The 15,774-nt window shown below is 35.6% G+C and overlaps 1 protein-coding gene across 1 annotated transcript; it reads right to left on the bottom strand.

The window, feature by feature from the left end:
- Positions 1–2,772: 2,772 nt before the first annotated feature.
- LOC117342470 (tumor necrosis factor ligand superfamily member 6-like) lies at positions 2,773–13,796 on the bottom strand. Its single transcript, XM_033904636.1, has 5 exons — positions 13,629–13,796; positions 8,441–8,904; positions 7,658–7,694; positions 7,076–7,177; positions 2,773–5,687 (listed from the first exon to the last, which is right to left on the bottom strand). Exons 2-5 carry the CDS (start codon positions 8,882–8,884, stop codon positions 5,263–5,265), a joined length of 1,008 nt encoding a protein of 335 aa, XP_033760527.1. The 5' UTR covers positions 8,885–8,904; positions 13,629–13,796; the 3' UTR covers positions 2,773–5,262.
- Between the last annotated feature and the right edge of the window lie 1,978 nt (positions 13,797–15,774).

Genomic DNA, 15,774 nt, shown 5'->3' with positions numbered 1-15,774 from the left:
TTCATTATGTCAAATTTAAAATAATACAAACTATTTCTGTACACATTGTATAATGATTTTGTAATAGTCAATCTAGCTGACTTCCAAGTCATCGGGTACAACATGAGCAAGCTACAAGCAATTTTGTCTATGTTTTTGTAATTTGTATTAGTATAAATGCATGTCCATTAATCTGTCTTTTGGCCACTCCACCTATTTGTGATTGTATTTCCTACATTGCCCCATGTGGGCCGGGATTCGTTAATAAAGAATTGTATTGTACTGTATGGTATTGTATTTGTATTGTATATTGTATTGTATTTGTTTTGTATTGTATTGTATTACTCATAGAAATTGTTAGTTATATTTTGATTTAGTGTATTCCATTTGGTTATCTTCTATGCTCATAAAGGGAATGAAAGGCGAGAACATATAGCATACCTTCAATAGATTATAACGATGTTTCAGGTAATGTATCCTAATATCATTGCGGGTACATGTACCAAACACAAATATATGTCCAATCAGCGATAATGGCCTACTTTTCATTATAATGTTCCGTATTACAAGGCCATCAACGTGTGTGGGAAGATGTATGATGCTGTCAACAACTTTGTGACAATGTCAAGAGGAACAGCACCCCCCCCCCCCCCCCCCCGAACTTCCGGGAGTTTGTCATCGCCTTGTCACCGAGTATGGCAGCGATAGACTCCTGTCGCCGTACGCTGACAGTTGTATGAATATTTGGTATTTATTTAAGTAAAATAAACATTGTTATGATCAAAATTGTCGAAAAAAGTATTTTAGCGCGAAAATAATACTTAGCCGCTCAGAATTATATACTAAAATAGATAGATTTTCTAATGTAGACTAATATGGCTTGAAAAATATATATTGTTTTATCTTCCTCCTTACAACTTTAATATGTTTTTTCCATTAGTTATTTGGTTAGCGTGTGTGTAAGCGAGTACTGGTGTATTAATTAATGGTATTGCCATTTACCGAAGTTTTAAGTTGCTGTTTAGTAATAGTGATAGGTTAACATAAGTGTCTGTGACACTTGTTCCTTTTTCCAATATCGTCTTGTTTATTGTATATATTTGATATGCTTCAAATAAAATAAAAGAAAGTTTAAACTAGATACCAAGCGAATATTTTTATATACAAATGCATACAAGTTTACTGTGGAAAGTTTACAAGGCGATTTAGTTTTTACCCGAGAACTAGTCCCTCTGGGATAACCGCAAAATATTAGCTCCATAAAATTTATCAACTCTACAGTATATATAACAATTAACTTGAATTTTTGTGTTATGAAGACATCGCACACAAACAGGAATGTGCTATAACTAAACAGCGCAGCGGTCTTTGATGAGAGTACACTCCGTTTATTAATAGCTCCATAACATAAAAATATAACTTCAATATAACGTTTATAATTCAATCTACAGTACACAATCCCCGAGGAAAACCTTTTTATTGACGAACTCTATTTTAGAAATATTTTGTCACTGTATTAGCCAATAAAAAGCGACGTTACAAACGGCTACTTCATCTTTATGGGCTGATAAGATCTGTTTTAAGCCAACGAAAATGCTTGCTACGAACAAGATTAAATTATACAGAAACGATACTGTAAATCACTTATATTTCGCGTGGGATTTATTTTCGCGTTAATTCGCGAGAGGGTCAAACGCGAATTCAAATCCTTCGCGAATATTTGTATAAGAATGACAAGAATACTAAGTGGCGTCCACTTTGAATCTACCATAATCAAACATCGCCGTTAAAGTAATGATAGAATGGTAGATTATATACTTATATCAGGGTAGTAGTTATTCTTTGATCTAAACATGTCTCCTTCATTAAAAGATTGTACAAAAACAAAGGTTGTGAACATTCAGAGTCTTCAAAAGAAAGGAAACGAAAAGACGATTTTATTTTTACGTTTTAATTCAATATAAATATGCAGTGCAGACCATTTGCATTGATCATTCTCTTTCAAGCGCAAGCATACATACACACATTGAGTCTTGTCATACACATACGAACTAACACTTAGCACTCACTGAGCTGGCCTCATTCCATGAAATTTGGGAGCAACTTGTTAGAAAATGCCACATTGTTCATAAAAAAAAAGATGAAAATCATGCTAAGAGGAAGATATACCTGAGTTTTTGTGAACATCAATCAGAAAATCGTGTATGGTTGAAGTCCAAACTAGAGCTCCTCGTGTAACCAAAAATTATCCATATAAATTTGTTAGGTAAACTATTTCCAGATAAACCTCTCATACCTTCATATTATAATCTTCTATACATCTTTACATAACCTTAAAAATAACTCGATATTGTACGACATGCACACACATCAAAAGGCACGACAGCCTACCTCGCGTGCAACAGCACGTGCTTTACTTCCAAAAAAATACGTTGGATATTTATTTTATAATTATGAAGAAACTAGTGCATTGTTAGAAGTCTGTGTACCCAACAGTCGCGGTAATAACATGTAGATAGCTATCTGTTTAATTGGGCGAGTGTCTAAGTGGTGAGGCCGGAATGTATACAAACATAGTACTTAACACTAAAACAACAAGATACTGTATACATGTATATTATACAACACAGGATACTGTATATGTATATCATACAACACAGTTTACTGTATAAATGTATATTATACAACACAGGATACTGTATAAATGTATATTATACAACACAGGATACTGTATAAATGTATATTATACAACACATGATACTGTATAAATATATATTATACAACATTGGATACTGTATAAATGTATATTATACAACACATGATACTGTATAAATGTATATCATACAACACAGGATACTGTATAAATGTATATTATACACCACATAGAACACAGGACACTATACAAATGTATATTATAAACAGCACTTGGAACGCTGGGCACTTTACAAATAAGCGCCCGAGTTTCCTTTGGTCGCTACACCAAGAGCTAAACACGTGACTGATAGAGCCAATACCATCCATATTTCTGCAAAAATTGTCACATTACCAATTGTAGGGCCAAAGGAAATTCGGGGTATACAAATTCTATTATAACTATGAAAAAAGAGGTTATCGGTGTTAAATTAAACTTGGGACTGTAATAACACGATAACAAAGGCATAGTTTTATATCAACAAGTATTAAACTTTAACATATGGACGATACATTTACATACCAAACATCTCTCAAGCCAGAAATAGTAGCCATGGATGACAAATAACGGTAAAAACCAAGGGCAACAACTCCGTATAGCAAATGCTCCATCGTTTCTACTCCGACAAATTTTCGGTACCAAACAAAAGGCAACAATTATCTGAAGTAAGTAATTCATTGTTTACAAATCCTTCAAATTGCCAAACAAAGGGACAAAATCTCTGTATATAGTGGCTAAGCGTTCTCATCCCTCAGATATACAAAGACTTCCCAGATAATAATCTGTCGGGATATAAACTAATGAAAACGTTCTGAAAAATAGAAAGGCGTTCATTACAACTAAGTCCGTTAAATAGCACGTGCATAGACTGACATGGACATAGACTGTCTGATATATGTCAAATGAATACTATGTCCACACATTTGAGTTACCTGAAGGAGTTTTCCTCAACGGATAGTGTTTTGACGGAGAGATAAGGACAACAATGAGTAATGTATATCTTAATGAGCTAGGCGCTGATCAGGGATGGCATATATAGTGACTTTCACTCGGTTGAACACTTGGGGTTATCGTAAATATCTATACATATTAAACTATACAAGTACGTGTACATTTAGATATACGAATGAGACCATAAAATATTATAAATGAAATTTAAACCAGCCAGAAATAGCTTAATCAAACATACACAGCCTCACACATATCAATAAGCACGGTATCAGGGGTTATCTGATTTCTGAAAGGATATACAACTAACAGTGTCATAATTAACGACAATGAAACAACCTATAAACAATCGACTTGAATTTTTGTTTCTGTCAATATAAAGGGTCGTCATTGGCATTTAACAAGAACCAAAAAATGGTCACAATCGCTAAAGTGAACTTGTGAGCATTTGACGGCCGTTTGAGATCCGGTGTGGGATTAAAATGTGAATTTTAGAAAGAAATTTGGATTAATTATCTCAAACATTGAAAAAAATGGTCAAATTTATCTAATACGGATATAAATGTGGCACAAAGTTCGACAGCATATGGAAATATTTCAATTAAATTTGAACAAGAAATGAAATTCTGTTTAAAGATCGTCGACAGAAAGTAAAATTCAGTTAAATCTCGTCAAAATAGACAAATATTTGGGTTTTTTCTCTTCAACACGAAGAAAATAACAAATCTCAGGTCAGTAATTATTATCCTATCCTATATGTTAAAAATGTATACAGTACATTCGGTACATATCACAAGAATACATAACACACAAACAAAAACAACAAACATGAATTTGTAAACAAGAGATTTCATCACAGTTTGTTGTTTGACGCGTGACAAAGATATATACACGTGTATTTCACGCAATGCAGGCAGTCACGTGTACAATATATTGCATAGATCATGTCTTAGAGATCAAGGGGTACTATGATGTGGTATATGTAGCACTTTAGTTTGGCACTAGTCACAGACATGGAGTCCTTTGTGTCATATGAGCACGGAACCTGACTCACAGCACAAGCTCCGATAGTTAAACAGAGGACGGAATACTGTTAGTGTTGTTTACTTCAAAACAACGTCACGATGAGTTTGAAAATGAATATAGTTACACTCGGTACAGTGCTAGTTGGTGCGATATGGAATGTTGATAAAGTAATCACAACTCGTAGTACACCGGGCACATAGTCATTAGGGCTTTGAATCTCACATGCCAATCTCTTGATATTAATTCACCCAAGACCATTGTAAAACGCAATGCGTATCCCATATTTTTGAATTCTGTATATATACAAAGACTTCCAATGCTTCGTGTCCATTGCAAATACTTTTGATCCCAATAACGTCTCTTCTAAGACACTACAATATTGCGAGGTAAATAGTTTTGCTTGTCAAACCAGGAGTATTTTCACAAAATACAAACCCGGTGAAGTTATTGCGCAACGTCAAACGGCGACCCTGACAATCCGATCATCACCTTGGCATCCAATATAGCATCCATAAGTTGATAGGCTAGGAAAGCACCATGGTAACCTAATTCACTTCCGGTTTTGACCACCAGGAAGAATCACAGATATAACTTACAATTCACGGGATTTGGTAGTTTCAGCCGATTTTGAATAATCCAAGAAAGCTCGCTTCCGGTACTGGAGACACCATGGATATGTTGGAAACCATCACGTAGATTTCGTCCCCTGCCGCCATCCTAATAGCGGCCGCGGTATAACTCGTATAATCCCCGTGGAGGGATTTCTCCTGTGTCCAACATGGCGTCCGCACGCTTTTCATCAGCAACTGTTCTCCACCGTTCGGGTAAATGACGTTGAAACGGTATACGTAATGGTAAATTGGATATGGTGTATTTGTCTCTTGCATAACATGGTTACACATCCGATCAAAGTAAACTTGGCTATAGATGAAATATAAACCGGACGTATTGATACGCAAGCGATCGTTTTGAAACGATAGTCCAGTTATATTTGCAATCACGTGATCATGGCTCCAGTTTCTGATTGGATAACGTCCATAAGCTGAAAGGAGGTCAGATTTATCTTAAATTACTATGACAAGATGGCGAGAACACAAACACAAAGTTATAATCAATGAGAATAAAAATGGAACGTAACTCACCATTTCTCAGAAAATACCAACCCTTATCAAATTTTATTTTAAAGGTGACTTAAAACTAGTCACAAATGGGTTTTTCTTGCATATTTCGGATTTATTCAAACCATTTTCAAAATTTTAAATGTTGAAAATGAAGCGGCTTACGCAACAGTTGTAGCACGTTATATGTGTGTGTATTGTTAGACTTGCAAGTTCGATAAGGACGGTTTTTTTTACAAATATAGAAGTGAAATTTGAAACAAAGCCAAAGCATTGCGGGTTAGGGGTTCTCTGAACTAAACAATCTGATGTGATGCCGAGTCCCGATACCAACCAAATTCCGAAGACTTTTGTCTTTTTCTATCGCCATTTTCCACAAGGTGTTGATAATCCTATCCTTTGTTTTCTATCAAACCTTTTGAGAAATGCCAAATCAGCTAATCTGTTATCTTAGTTACCTCCCCATCATCTGGCAGGTCCAATAGAGTCACTCCCTCCCGCTGTAAACTTTACTATGGTATTCATTGTATTTCAATGTCGGGTTTAGGTTACTGTGTGTACCTTTAACAGTTCTGTGAATTTGACGACATAATAGGACGATAATGGAAATGTCATACAGTTGGTGGGGGTGGTGAGGGGTTATCTATGGTCGGGTGGTGAGGGGTGACCTCGGGTGGGGGTGACCTAAGGTGGGGGTGTTGAGGAGTTATCTATGGTCGGGTGGTGAGGGGTGACCTCGGGTGGGGTGGTGAGGGGCGATCTCTGGTGGGGGTGGTGAGGGGCGACCTCGGGTGGGGGTGATGAAGGGTTATATATGGTCGGGTGGTGAGGGGTGACCTCAGGTGGGGGTGATGAAGGGTTATCTATGGTCGGGTGGTGAGGGGTGACCTCGGGTGGGGGTGGTGAGGGGTGACCTCGGGTGGGGGTGACCTGAGGTGGGGGAGGTGAGGGGTGACCTGAGGTAGGGGTTGACCTCAAGTGGGGGTTATGAGGGGTTATCTATGGTCGGGTGGTGAGGGGCAACCTCGGATGGGGTGACCTCGGGTGGGGATGGTGAGGTGTTATCTATGGTGGGGAGGTGAGGTGACCTCGGGGTTAATCGGGGTATCTATGGTTGCGCGGTGACGTGTGAACAATAATAAGGGTGTTGAGGGTTGACCTTGGAAAGGGTGGTGAGGGGAGACCTCTGATTAGGCCGGTGTGAGGTGTGGTGTGACCACACCAGGAGTTTTGAGATGTAACCTCGGTTTGGGCAGTGAATATTAAGCGTATAGGTCGATATCGGCGAACGATTTGGATAAGATTGACTTACATTTGTCTGCAACAGCAGGCTGTACTCCGCTGACCACTAGATGTGCTGATACGGTATTAGTTTTAGGGGCACTGTCCACAACGTTCTCTGACTTCAACATATCTACAACAAGTATATATATGTCTATAACACACATCTTACAGGCAAAAGTAAACACTTACCATAATTATAACATGTCTGTACGTCTGAACGAAAACATACATGGTTTCAATTTACAACATATCTATATCAAACGGTCGAAATGCTCAATCATACACATAAAGCTGTGAAATAAACTGTGCTCTCCGAATTGTGTAATTTTCCAAAATAATGCATTTAGATATGATATTTATGATGTTATGAGAGACGAGAAAAAAATGAAGGTTACTGAGGAACAATGCTATTTCGCTAGTTTAGATTTATTAGTGTCCTTTGGTTTAGGGATGGGATGACCGATTGTTATTTCTTTTGTATACAATAGGCCGGATCCAACAGAGGAAATTATCTGTCTCGCTTATGAGATATATATATATATATATATATATGAAATGGGAACACTTGCCTAACAAAGAGATAATATGAGAGGTGGAGTGAATGACCTACCATGTCGGTATTCCTGCATCTTCTTCTTCTGGTACAGCTGTAGAAATATAAGGTAATCTGTTACGGATGACATCTGGCCGATACGGCGGGCACTGCTCTACACTAATTGTCCTAACATATCGACTCATCCGTACTTCATTTAGATAAGTATTTAGATAAACTGACACGATTTGTAGGTCAAATGGTGTTTGGGAAAACCAATGTAGACAATTATACGGCTAATATCTAACATTAAAACTGTCCAAAGTAGGAAAAGGTATTAACCGAGATTTCTTCGTAACCTAAATACTACATAGATACAGTAATACATCACCAATTTAAAGACTTATTCGAAAATCATGACAGCTACTGCTTCAAAGCAGTCATTACATCACTGCTTAAATAACTAACTGCGTCATTTTGAATTAAAAATTCGAGATATATTCAAGAACAAAAAGTAACTTTGAAATAAATTAAAAAGAGAATTTTCGTTATAACGAAGATTAACCATTGAAACAAACTATATCGGTTTACGTCGATTTACAACATATATTTATAACGCGGGGTAATATTCGCTAAATAATCACTTCCAAGCATACTTCAATTTCATTAATACGTATAAACTCGTATAAAATGTGTATCTACAACATAATTTCGCAATATTTCAAATAAAATTCCTTTGAACGATATCACGTATGAGAAGTCAAAGGGTTTGCCTGTTATTCAATTAGAAGATTCAAAAATAAAAAAATATATATTCACTAAAACTTGTTGGTGTTCTTGCCTTTCTAAATGACCACTCACCAGTTCGAATAAAATTTTGGTCTGGTTTGGTGACTTGGCACAGCAAACATCCCCATCCGGCGATTTCACTTTCTCCAGTAAAACCAAGTCTGGGGTATCCTCTTCAAACGGTCCCAACTGGAGCTCTCCACACGGGAGGCACACTTCTCCAAAATCCTTGGCGTGCGCGGAAATTTCCGAATTGAGAGTACTCTTAAGATTGGTCACTTGGATAAATAAGATTATGACCAAACTGGTCAGTAATACTAGGAGTACGACCACGGCAGCGGAGGCAAGGAGGAGGACTCGTCTCGGAGTGGAAAAGGCATTGTTTGGCACGTGCGCGCATTCCATATCCCCGCGACGAACGTCGCCATTTTTATGTTGATGCTGCATAACGTCTGGTACTAGAACTGAAGATGAAGCCGTCGACTGGATGGACTGCATGCTTGGGCAGGGCTCCATTTCAAGTCAAAGGTCGCAAGCTGAAAAATAATTGAAACGATAAGTCATGTTGAAAATATGAGGTGTGAAAATTAACAGTCCGTATGATTAGCTCTATTAGAAATTACATATTCGTGCAAATGACGGTAAGATGCTATTTTTAGGGAAAATGATGGTTTGCAGAATATGCCATCATTTTGTAGGAATGTTGTTTTTTGTTGAAACACTTTAAAAGCGGGTCATGCCACATAAAATTTCCAGAGATTACATTTTAAAATTTTATCATTTCCTGTTTTTGTGGCATAACAACTACAAAATCATGCATGACAGTCAGGAGGTCTGCATTCCATTTTAAAAACTCAACTCAAATCAATGCAAACATACACTTAAATTTTTGTTTGTTGTAATTGTCAATAAACAGGCACATTTTGTAAAAGCAATTTTCGTCGGTTTAAGAAAAAAATGTCCGATATTTGTAAACAAATCAAATCCAGTCACAATGCACGACAGTATGTACCTTTAGAGAGACTGGGATCAGGTACAAATGTATCACTTCTGTACTTAGTTTCCGGTTATATGTTTACTATAAATATTGTAATACATATAATTTCTGATCATCTCTCAGATACTGTTCAACAAGTCATGCATCAGAGACCTTACATACGTCACACTTTAGGGGTCGTGACCCCGACCTTCCGTCAATAGGGGTGAATCACTACACCTTTTATGAAACAGGTGTAAGCAATGTTCTACTATGACGACATATGTGACAGCGCGTGACATGTGAAGGGTGTCAATTAAGGTAAAAAGTGGAAAAGATTGATGTTTCGGGTCGTTTTGTGACGCTGATTTTCTACCTACATGTGTATAGAAAACGAAAGTCTGCTACATGTATATATCACAGAAACACATTTATATGTTAATTAGACAGACGAATATGTTAATTATGCTGAGGATATATGACATCATCAGATCATAATCATAGAGTATAAAAGTGATGTAAATATTTCGGTAGGAATGGAAAACTATGATACATCCTTCTGTTAAATTATAAAATCTGATATTATTTACTAACACGCTTTGACTTAACCATGAACTTGTCCTATAAAGTATACATAATTAAGCATAGGTAACACATTTAATGGAAAAAAAATGAAAAAAAAATGAATATATTATACAAATATATTAATTTACTCACCAAAAACATTTCGACTGCTATCTATATTCCACTAGACCGTTGCTCTAGTTCTACACTTGATGCATATGGTGCCTAAATGGTCACATTAATAGTTTCAACCTTTTCACTTTCAGCATCAAATATATTCTTTTAAAGATAATTTACTATAAATCATGAATTGTAATCATGGTGTATAAAATACTAGTCCCTGCAGAAACACGTCCGTATGCATTGTCTGTCGTCCGTTTCTGAGAGCGCGTCCGTACTGGACAGACTTGTCTATGCTGATATCACGTAATTTATGGTATGTGTACTACGAAACTCTTATGTAGGAACCTAGTTCAATTCGCTTATTCTCGTCCTAAATGCACTTCCCATGCCAATCATGTATTATAGACAGAGCATTCTACATATCTCGGTTCCTGTGAACTCGGCCATAACGTATCTGAGAAGCAGGTTGTCTAACAACCTTACTTCAGATGAGCCTGGCGAGGTATTAATAAACGTTTGTTACTCCAGAGAGTATACATATCAGTAATTTAGACAAAAAACTTCCATCCTTTATGTCAGACTACACAGACGGGGCGAGGGAGTGACTCGATTGAACGTCTAGTGATTCCGTCCATGTACGTTTGTTGTTACAAACTCCCGTTTCTCTTTACATGGAAAATTAGGTCTGGGGTCACCGGGTGCACTTTTTTTGTGGCGTATACAGTAAACGGTGACAAGCTCACGGCTGTCCGGACCTTCGGGGAGCAGTTATTATTTGGTGGTTACAGACAGTTATCATTATCGGGTTATAACACGCATCGTCAAACTGAACTTCCCCTGACTGTGTTGGATGAACTACAGACTGGTTATATCATCAAAGCTGAGGTTTTCTTTGGTGCAAATACTGTTGTTATTTTAGTGCAGATTCCTTCTTTATTTCCAAGTTATCTTGATGATAATACCACTTACAGTCCAACTTTGTAATCTCGAGGTCTGATAACTTATATTAGACTGTGCTTAACTCGAAATAAAAATTAAGTTTCTACAATAAAACAATGTATAAAAAATATATTCGGAATAGTTTAAAGTGTTGTTGTTTTTTTCTCATTAGCCCACTGACTCCGATATTACGAGATTATATAACGACTATTATCGAATTTGTTTTTGTGATTTTCTATCGATCGCTTACCTTGCCATTTTGTTTATTTCGCCATCGGACTTAAGTGGAAAAAGACAAGTCGTAACTATTTCCCTAATCATTTGAAATTACTTCAATAATTTATACAATAAGATATATTCTTTACACGAGTTTAATTGTCAGTTTTTCTATTTATCTATGTACATACAAAATGTACTTTAAGCAGTTCCAATAATCTTACTTTTTTTTTTTTTTTTTTTTTATTTTGTTTTTGTGTTTTTTGTTGTTGTTGTTTTTATTCAAATCAATATATTCAAGTAAAGACCATCTATCGTTGTTTTAACTTTCTTTTTGAATTCGAGGGAAATATTTCTAGAGCTAAAGACAAAGATGTAATCATATTTCAACCACATTTCAAAATTATGAAAATGAATTATTAGGGTGACGTTATAACGCGGGATTACTTCGTGATCAGTCACATCCATTTTGATACTGTATGTAGCCTGATCAGTTCGGGGTAGAGATAAATTGTGTTGATTTCCCGTGTGTTATCTCAACCTTGCTGTTACGAAAGCGAAACTAGTGGTTTGTCCTAGATTCTGACTATAATCTTTTACCTTCACGTTTATATATACTTATCGAGGTAGCTACATTAAACCTATGTACCATATGTTTGATAAATAAGTGATTAGATCGGCGTAGAGATAAATGTATTTATTTTCGTGCTATGATGTTGTTATGAAACCGAAATCGAGGTCTTCACCTACTTTCGGATCATAAATAACAACATTTTTAAAAGAATTTGGATGACAGCAATATGAATAAAAATAAAAGAAGCAAAAAATCAAAATCCCGACCAGAGCACATGCAGCACTCGACTTCGCGGTATGTCTGTGAGAAATGAAATATGAAATCTGACAAGTGCACAATTTACACATATTTAACATTTCTGCTACAATTACACATACTTATGCGTGAGTGTTAATATACATCATGGACTATAAAAACTACTTTCGTTTCCACATTTATTCCAGGAAGTCTAGGTGACTGCAAACGTAAAACTGCTAAATATGTAAATGAGGTATACCCCACATAAAACCAATCAATAAAATGTTTATTTAGACCTCCTTCTGTCCTTACACTGTCAGAATGATATGAGTACTGCCTGTCATATAACATGTAGCGACATCGGTATTGACGTGACTCCCGTGGTGTAAATGCAATACATGCAGTGTACAAGTTGTTATTCGCATATGTATATTGGGCCCAGTGAAGTACTTATCAACACTTGACAAACATAAGTGGCCTTTTTATAGGCTAGGTCTGCATTTTATAATGAGCCTGTACAGGAATTAATAATTTTAGAATATTCCGCCCCTGATTCTCGGCCTATTTGGTCGTGATAGTATGAACGTGACACTATATATAACCAATGTCATTACTGACCATAGGACGCTCACCAATTAGAATGACATCAGCGTTAACAGTCGTCATAGTGACCGCGATGACGGCACAAATGCATTTTACCTAGATAGTGCGAAATATATAATTATGATGAAGAAAAGACTTTGCCCGTTAAAGCTTATGTGACATACATGTATATGATGTAATATCTTCTTCAGCTTGTTTTAAACTTGTATCTCTTAACAAGAGGAATAAAATAATTAATTGGTAATCAGCACAAAAACGAAATCCGCTATCTCAGCTATTTATAAAAAAAATATAAAACTACTGCAAGATTTCGTTGATTTTGACAATGTTAAAATAATACATGATTTTATATTCATCTACATTTTGCCCCGATCAAAACAAAATGATTTGATACATACTGTTTATAAGACAAACGATTTTCTAATATTGTATTTAAAATGAATATGTATTGGAGTTAGACATTTCGGACAACATGTGTTCTTTGTCAGTTGGCAGATTAGTAAAAAAATATACAGATCCTTTGTCCTCCGTGAGGGACAATATTTATCAATAAAAAATCTTATCTATAAAGATGTTAAAAAATTCAAATAAAGAAAAGTCAAATTTAATTAATTGGTACTGTAATTGTCTTACGTAATGAAATTAACATTAGTTTGACCGCGACCTATTCCATAGTATGTATATACACATGTGTGTATACAATGCTCTGCTAGTTTCGATTTGATTTTATCTTTAATAACATGTAACTGAGGTACAATTAATTCGCTGAATACTATATACAGTAGGTAGCGGATGACAGTCAATCATACAGGTAAAATATTAATATTAGTAAATATAGATCGTCGCTAAAATTGTTGTATTTATCAATATTCATCTGAACAATACAAATACAATATCAAAATAAAAATCTGCAAAAGAAAATTAGTTATTTGCTTATTTATTTATCTTACATATGAACCAAATGTTTACAATATCTGAATACATATTGTACAAGTACATGCGTTCACCGGTAACATTTTATATCTTACCTGTGGTGTCGACACCTTGTAGCTTTCCAATGTTATGGCCTCTGAAGAAGTAGATATATCCTTTTCGGTTCTCTTGTAAGATAGTTATATTAAATTTCCTTCAGAAAACCCGGTTCAATCCGGAATGACTCATTAGTGTTAAATATATCCTCTATCCACTGTCAGTAGATAATAACAGCTATAGCCACGCGCACAGGTACAGGTATATATATGATTACCTGTAGTTTAGTATGACACCGTCAAAACTCCAAGTTTCTATATATGTAGGTCACTGGATCCGAAAACATTTAAATATCGGAAATGATATCATAGTATAAACAGAGGGGGTAGCCCCGCTGTATATATATACATGTTTTGTTACGAGTGGCGGATATTGAGCCTCACTGACACTTTGGTTGTAGGAAGAAGAGTGAATGATCTCGTTACTACAATGTAACATCCACTTGTATTGATAAATCAGATTATTAATCGGAGGGAACTCTACCGATCCCTTTTGTTTGATATCATAATGTAACACCTTTTTGTATACTTTTAACCTTTAAATCAATGAACTGACTAAAACATTCATCTAAGTCCGGCATATCCTCCTCCAGGGTTTTATGACCTCTTTGTCTGCTTCGAGTACTACACTCACGAAATTTATTTTGAATGAGTATGATTGTACATTGTATTTAATGTATTAAGAATATTATGATCTTAGGTTTTATACGTGGAACTTTGTTTACTACAAAGCAGAAAATAGAGATTATACAAATATATCTATATAATAGAGATTTTTATACATTGAATGTACATAATGTGTACCCACAGGGGCTTGACAAGTTCTTATGACACAGAAAAATAATTAAAAAAACAACAGAAAAAAACCCCCAAAACTCCAGAGGCCGACAATTATATCACTTGATCTAGGGGTTGGATAACTTGATCTAGGGGTAGGACTGGGATTAATTTTTCATTCTGGACTTGATTTATGGGTAGGATTCTGGGTTAGTTATTCATTTATTTATTTGCGTTCTTGACTTGATCTAGTGGTCGCCCTCTTGGAGTTATTTTTTTCATTTTTTGTCAAAGGAACGTGTCAATCCCCTGTGTGTACTTCAAGGGTGAAGTAGAAACTCAATCACAGAAGATACATTTACACATTATACACGGAAGACGCTCCGAGAGGGGGTCAATGTCCAGACTAACTCAAGTTATCACGGAACAAATCAAATAAAAGTCTCAGGGAAGAGTATTTGTTAAAAGGCAACAACTTAAATACCAACACATTACAAATACTCATAGAAAACAAAGTTGTAACCAAATTGTATTTATTTATGGGGCAATGTCGATCCACTATTTATATCAAATGAAAATGCATATAAAGTATTTATAAAATGTTTAGATATATCGTCAACTTGATTGAAGGGACATTCCTTCGTTCGGACATCAGAAACGTGCACAATTGCTATTGATGACAATTTTGTCCGAACGATGATTATATGAGTGTCTGTGCCTACATGTATTGTAATTAAATTAACGCCAATATGTACAAGAAAAATGCGTATCGTATACAAATACCGTATGTCTTTGCGGTAATTAGTGACACTTCGGGTCGAATTAAGAATTTTCAGGACTTAATACTCGAAGAACGTTGGTTTATCTTGAGAGTAAAACTGCCTTACTAAATGTAAAGATTATACATTTTACTACTGATAAAAAATACGTTTTTTCCAGTAAGTTTAATTTTGACGACCTACACTTTATTCAAGCGAAGGGATGCCCCTTAAAATGTTATCTAAAAAGCATGAAATATATCATATATTATTATTATAAATAGCTTTTACAATTTGATAATATGTATCAATGTTGATCCATTAATTAGTCAGAGCTTGGCTTGTCATACGTTTAAAAAAGAGCAAGTTCGAGCGAATTAATATATTGCCCCAGTTCAGGAAGTAGAGACCCCATTTCAACACGTATTCTAGGGGACTACATTACACATATCTGAGTAAACTCCGTACAATACATGTAGCAATGGAACCAGGATGTAATGCTGATCTACTTTTAGAAAAATTCTTAGAAAATTAACAGGAGCAAGATAGAAATTAAAGATCAAAGAGAACAAATTAATACATTTATTCTAAACCGTACAATGTATATGTTA

The sequence above is a fragment of the Pecten maximus genome, chromosome 14 (genome assembly GCF_902652985.1).
Source record: "Pecten maximus chromosome 14, xPecMax1.1, whole genome shotgun sequence".
Classification (NCBI taxonomy): Eukaryota; Metazoa; Mollusca; class Bivalvia; order Pectinida; family Pectinidae; genus Pecten; species Pecten maximus.
The sequence above is the reverse complement of the archived record's forward strand: the minus strand, read 5'-3'. Positions and strand labels throughout refer to the sequence as shown.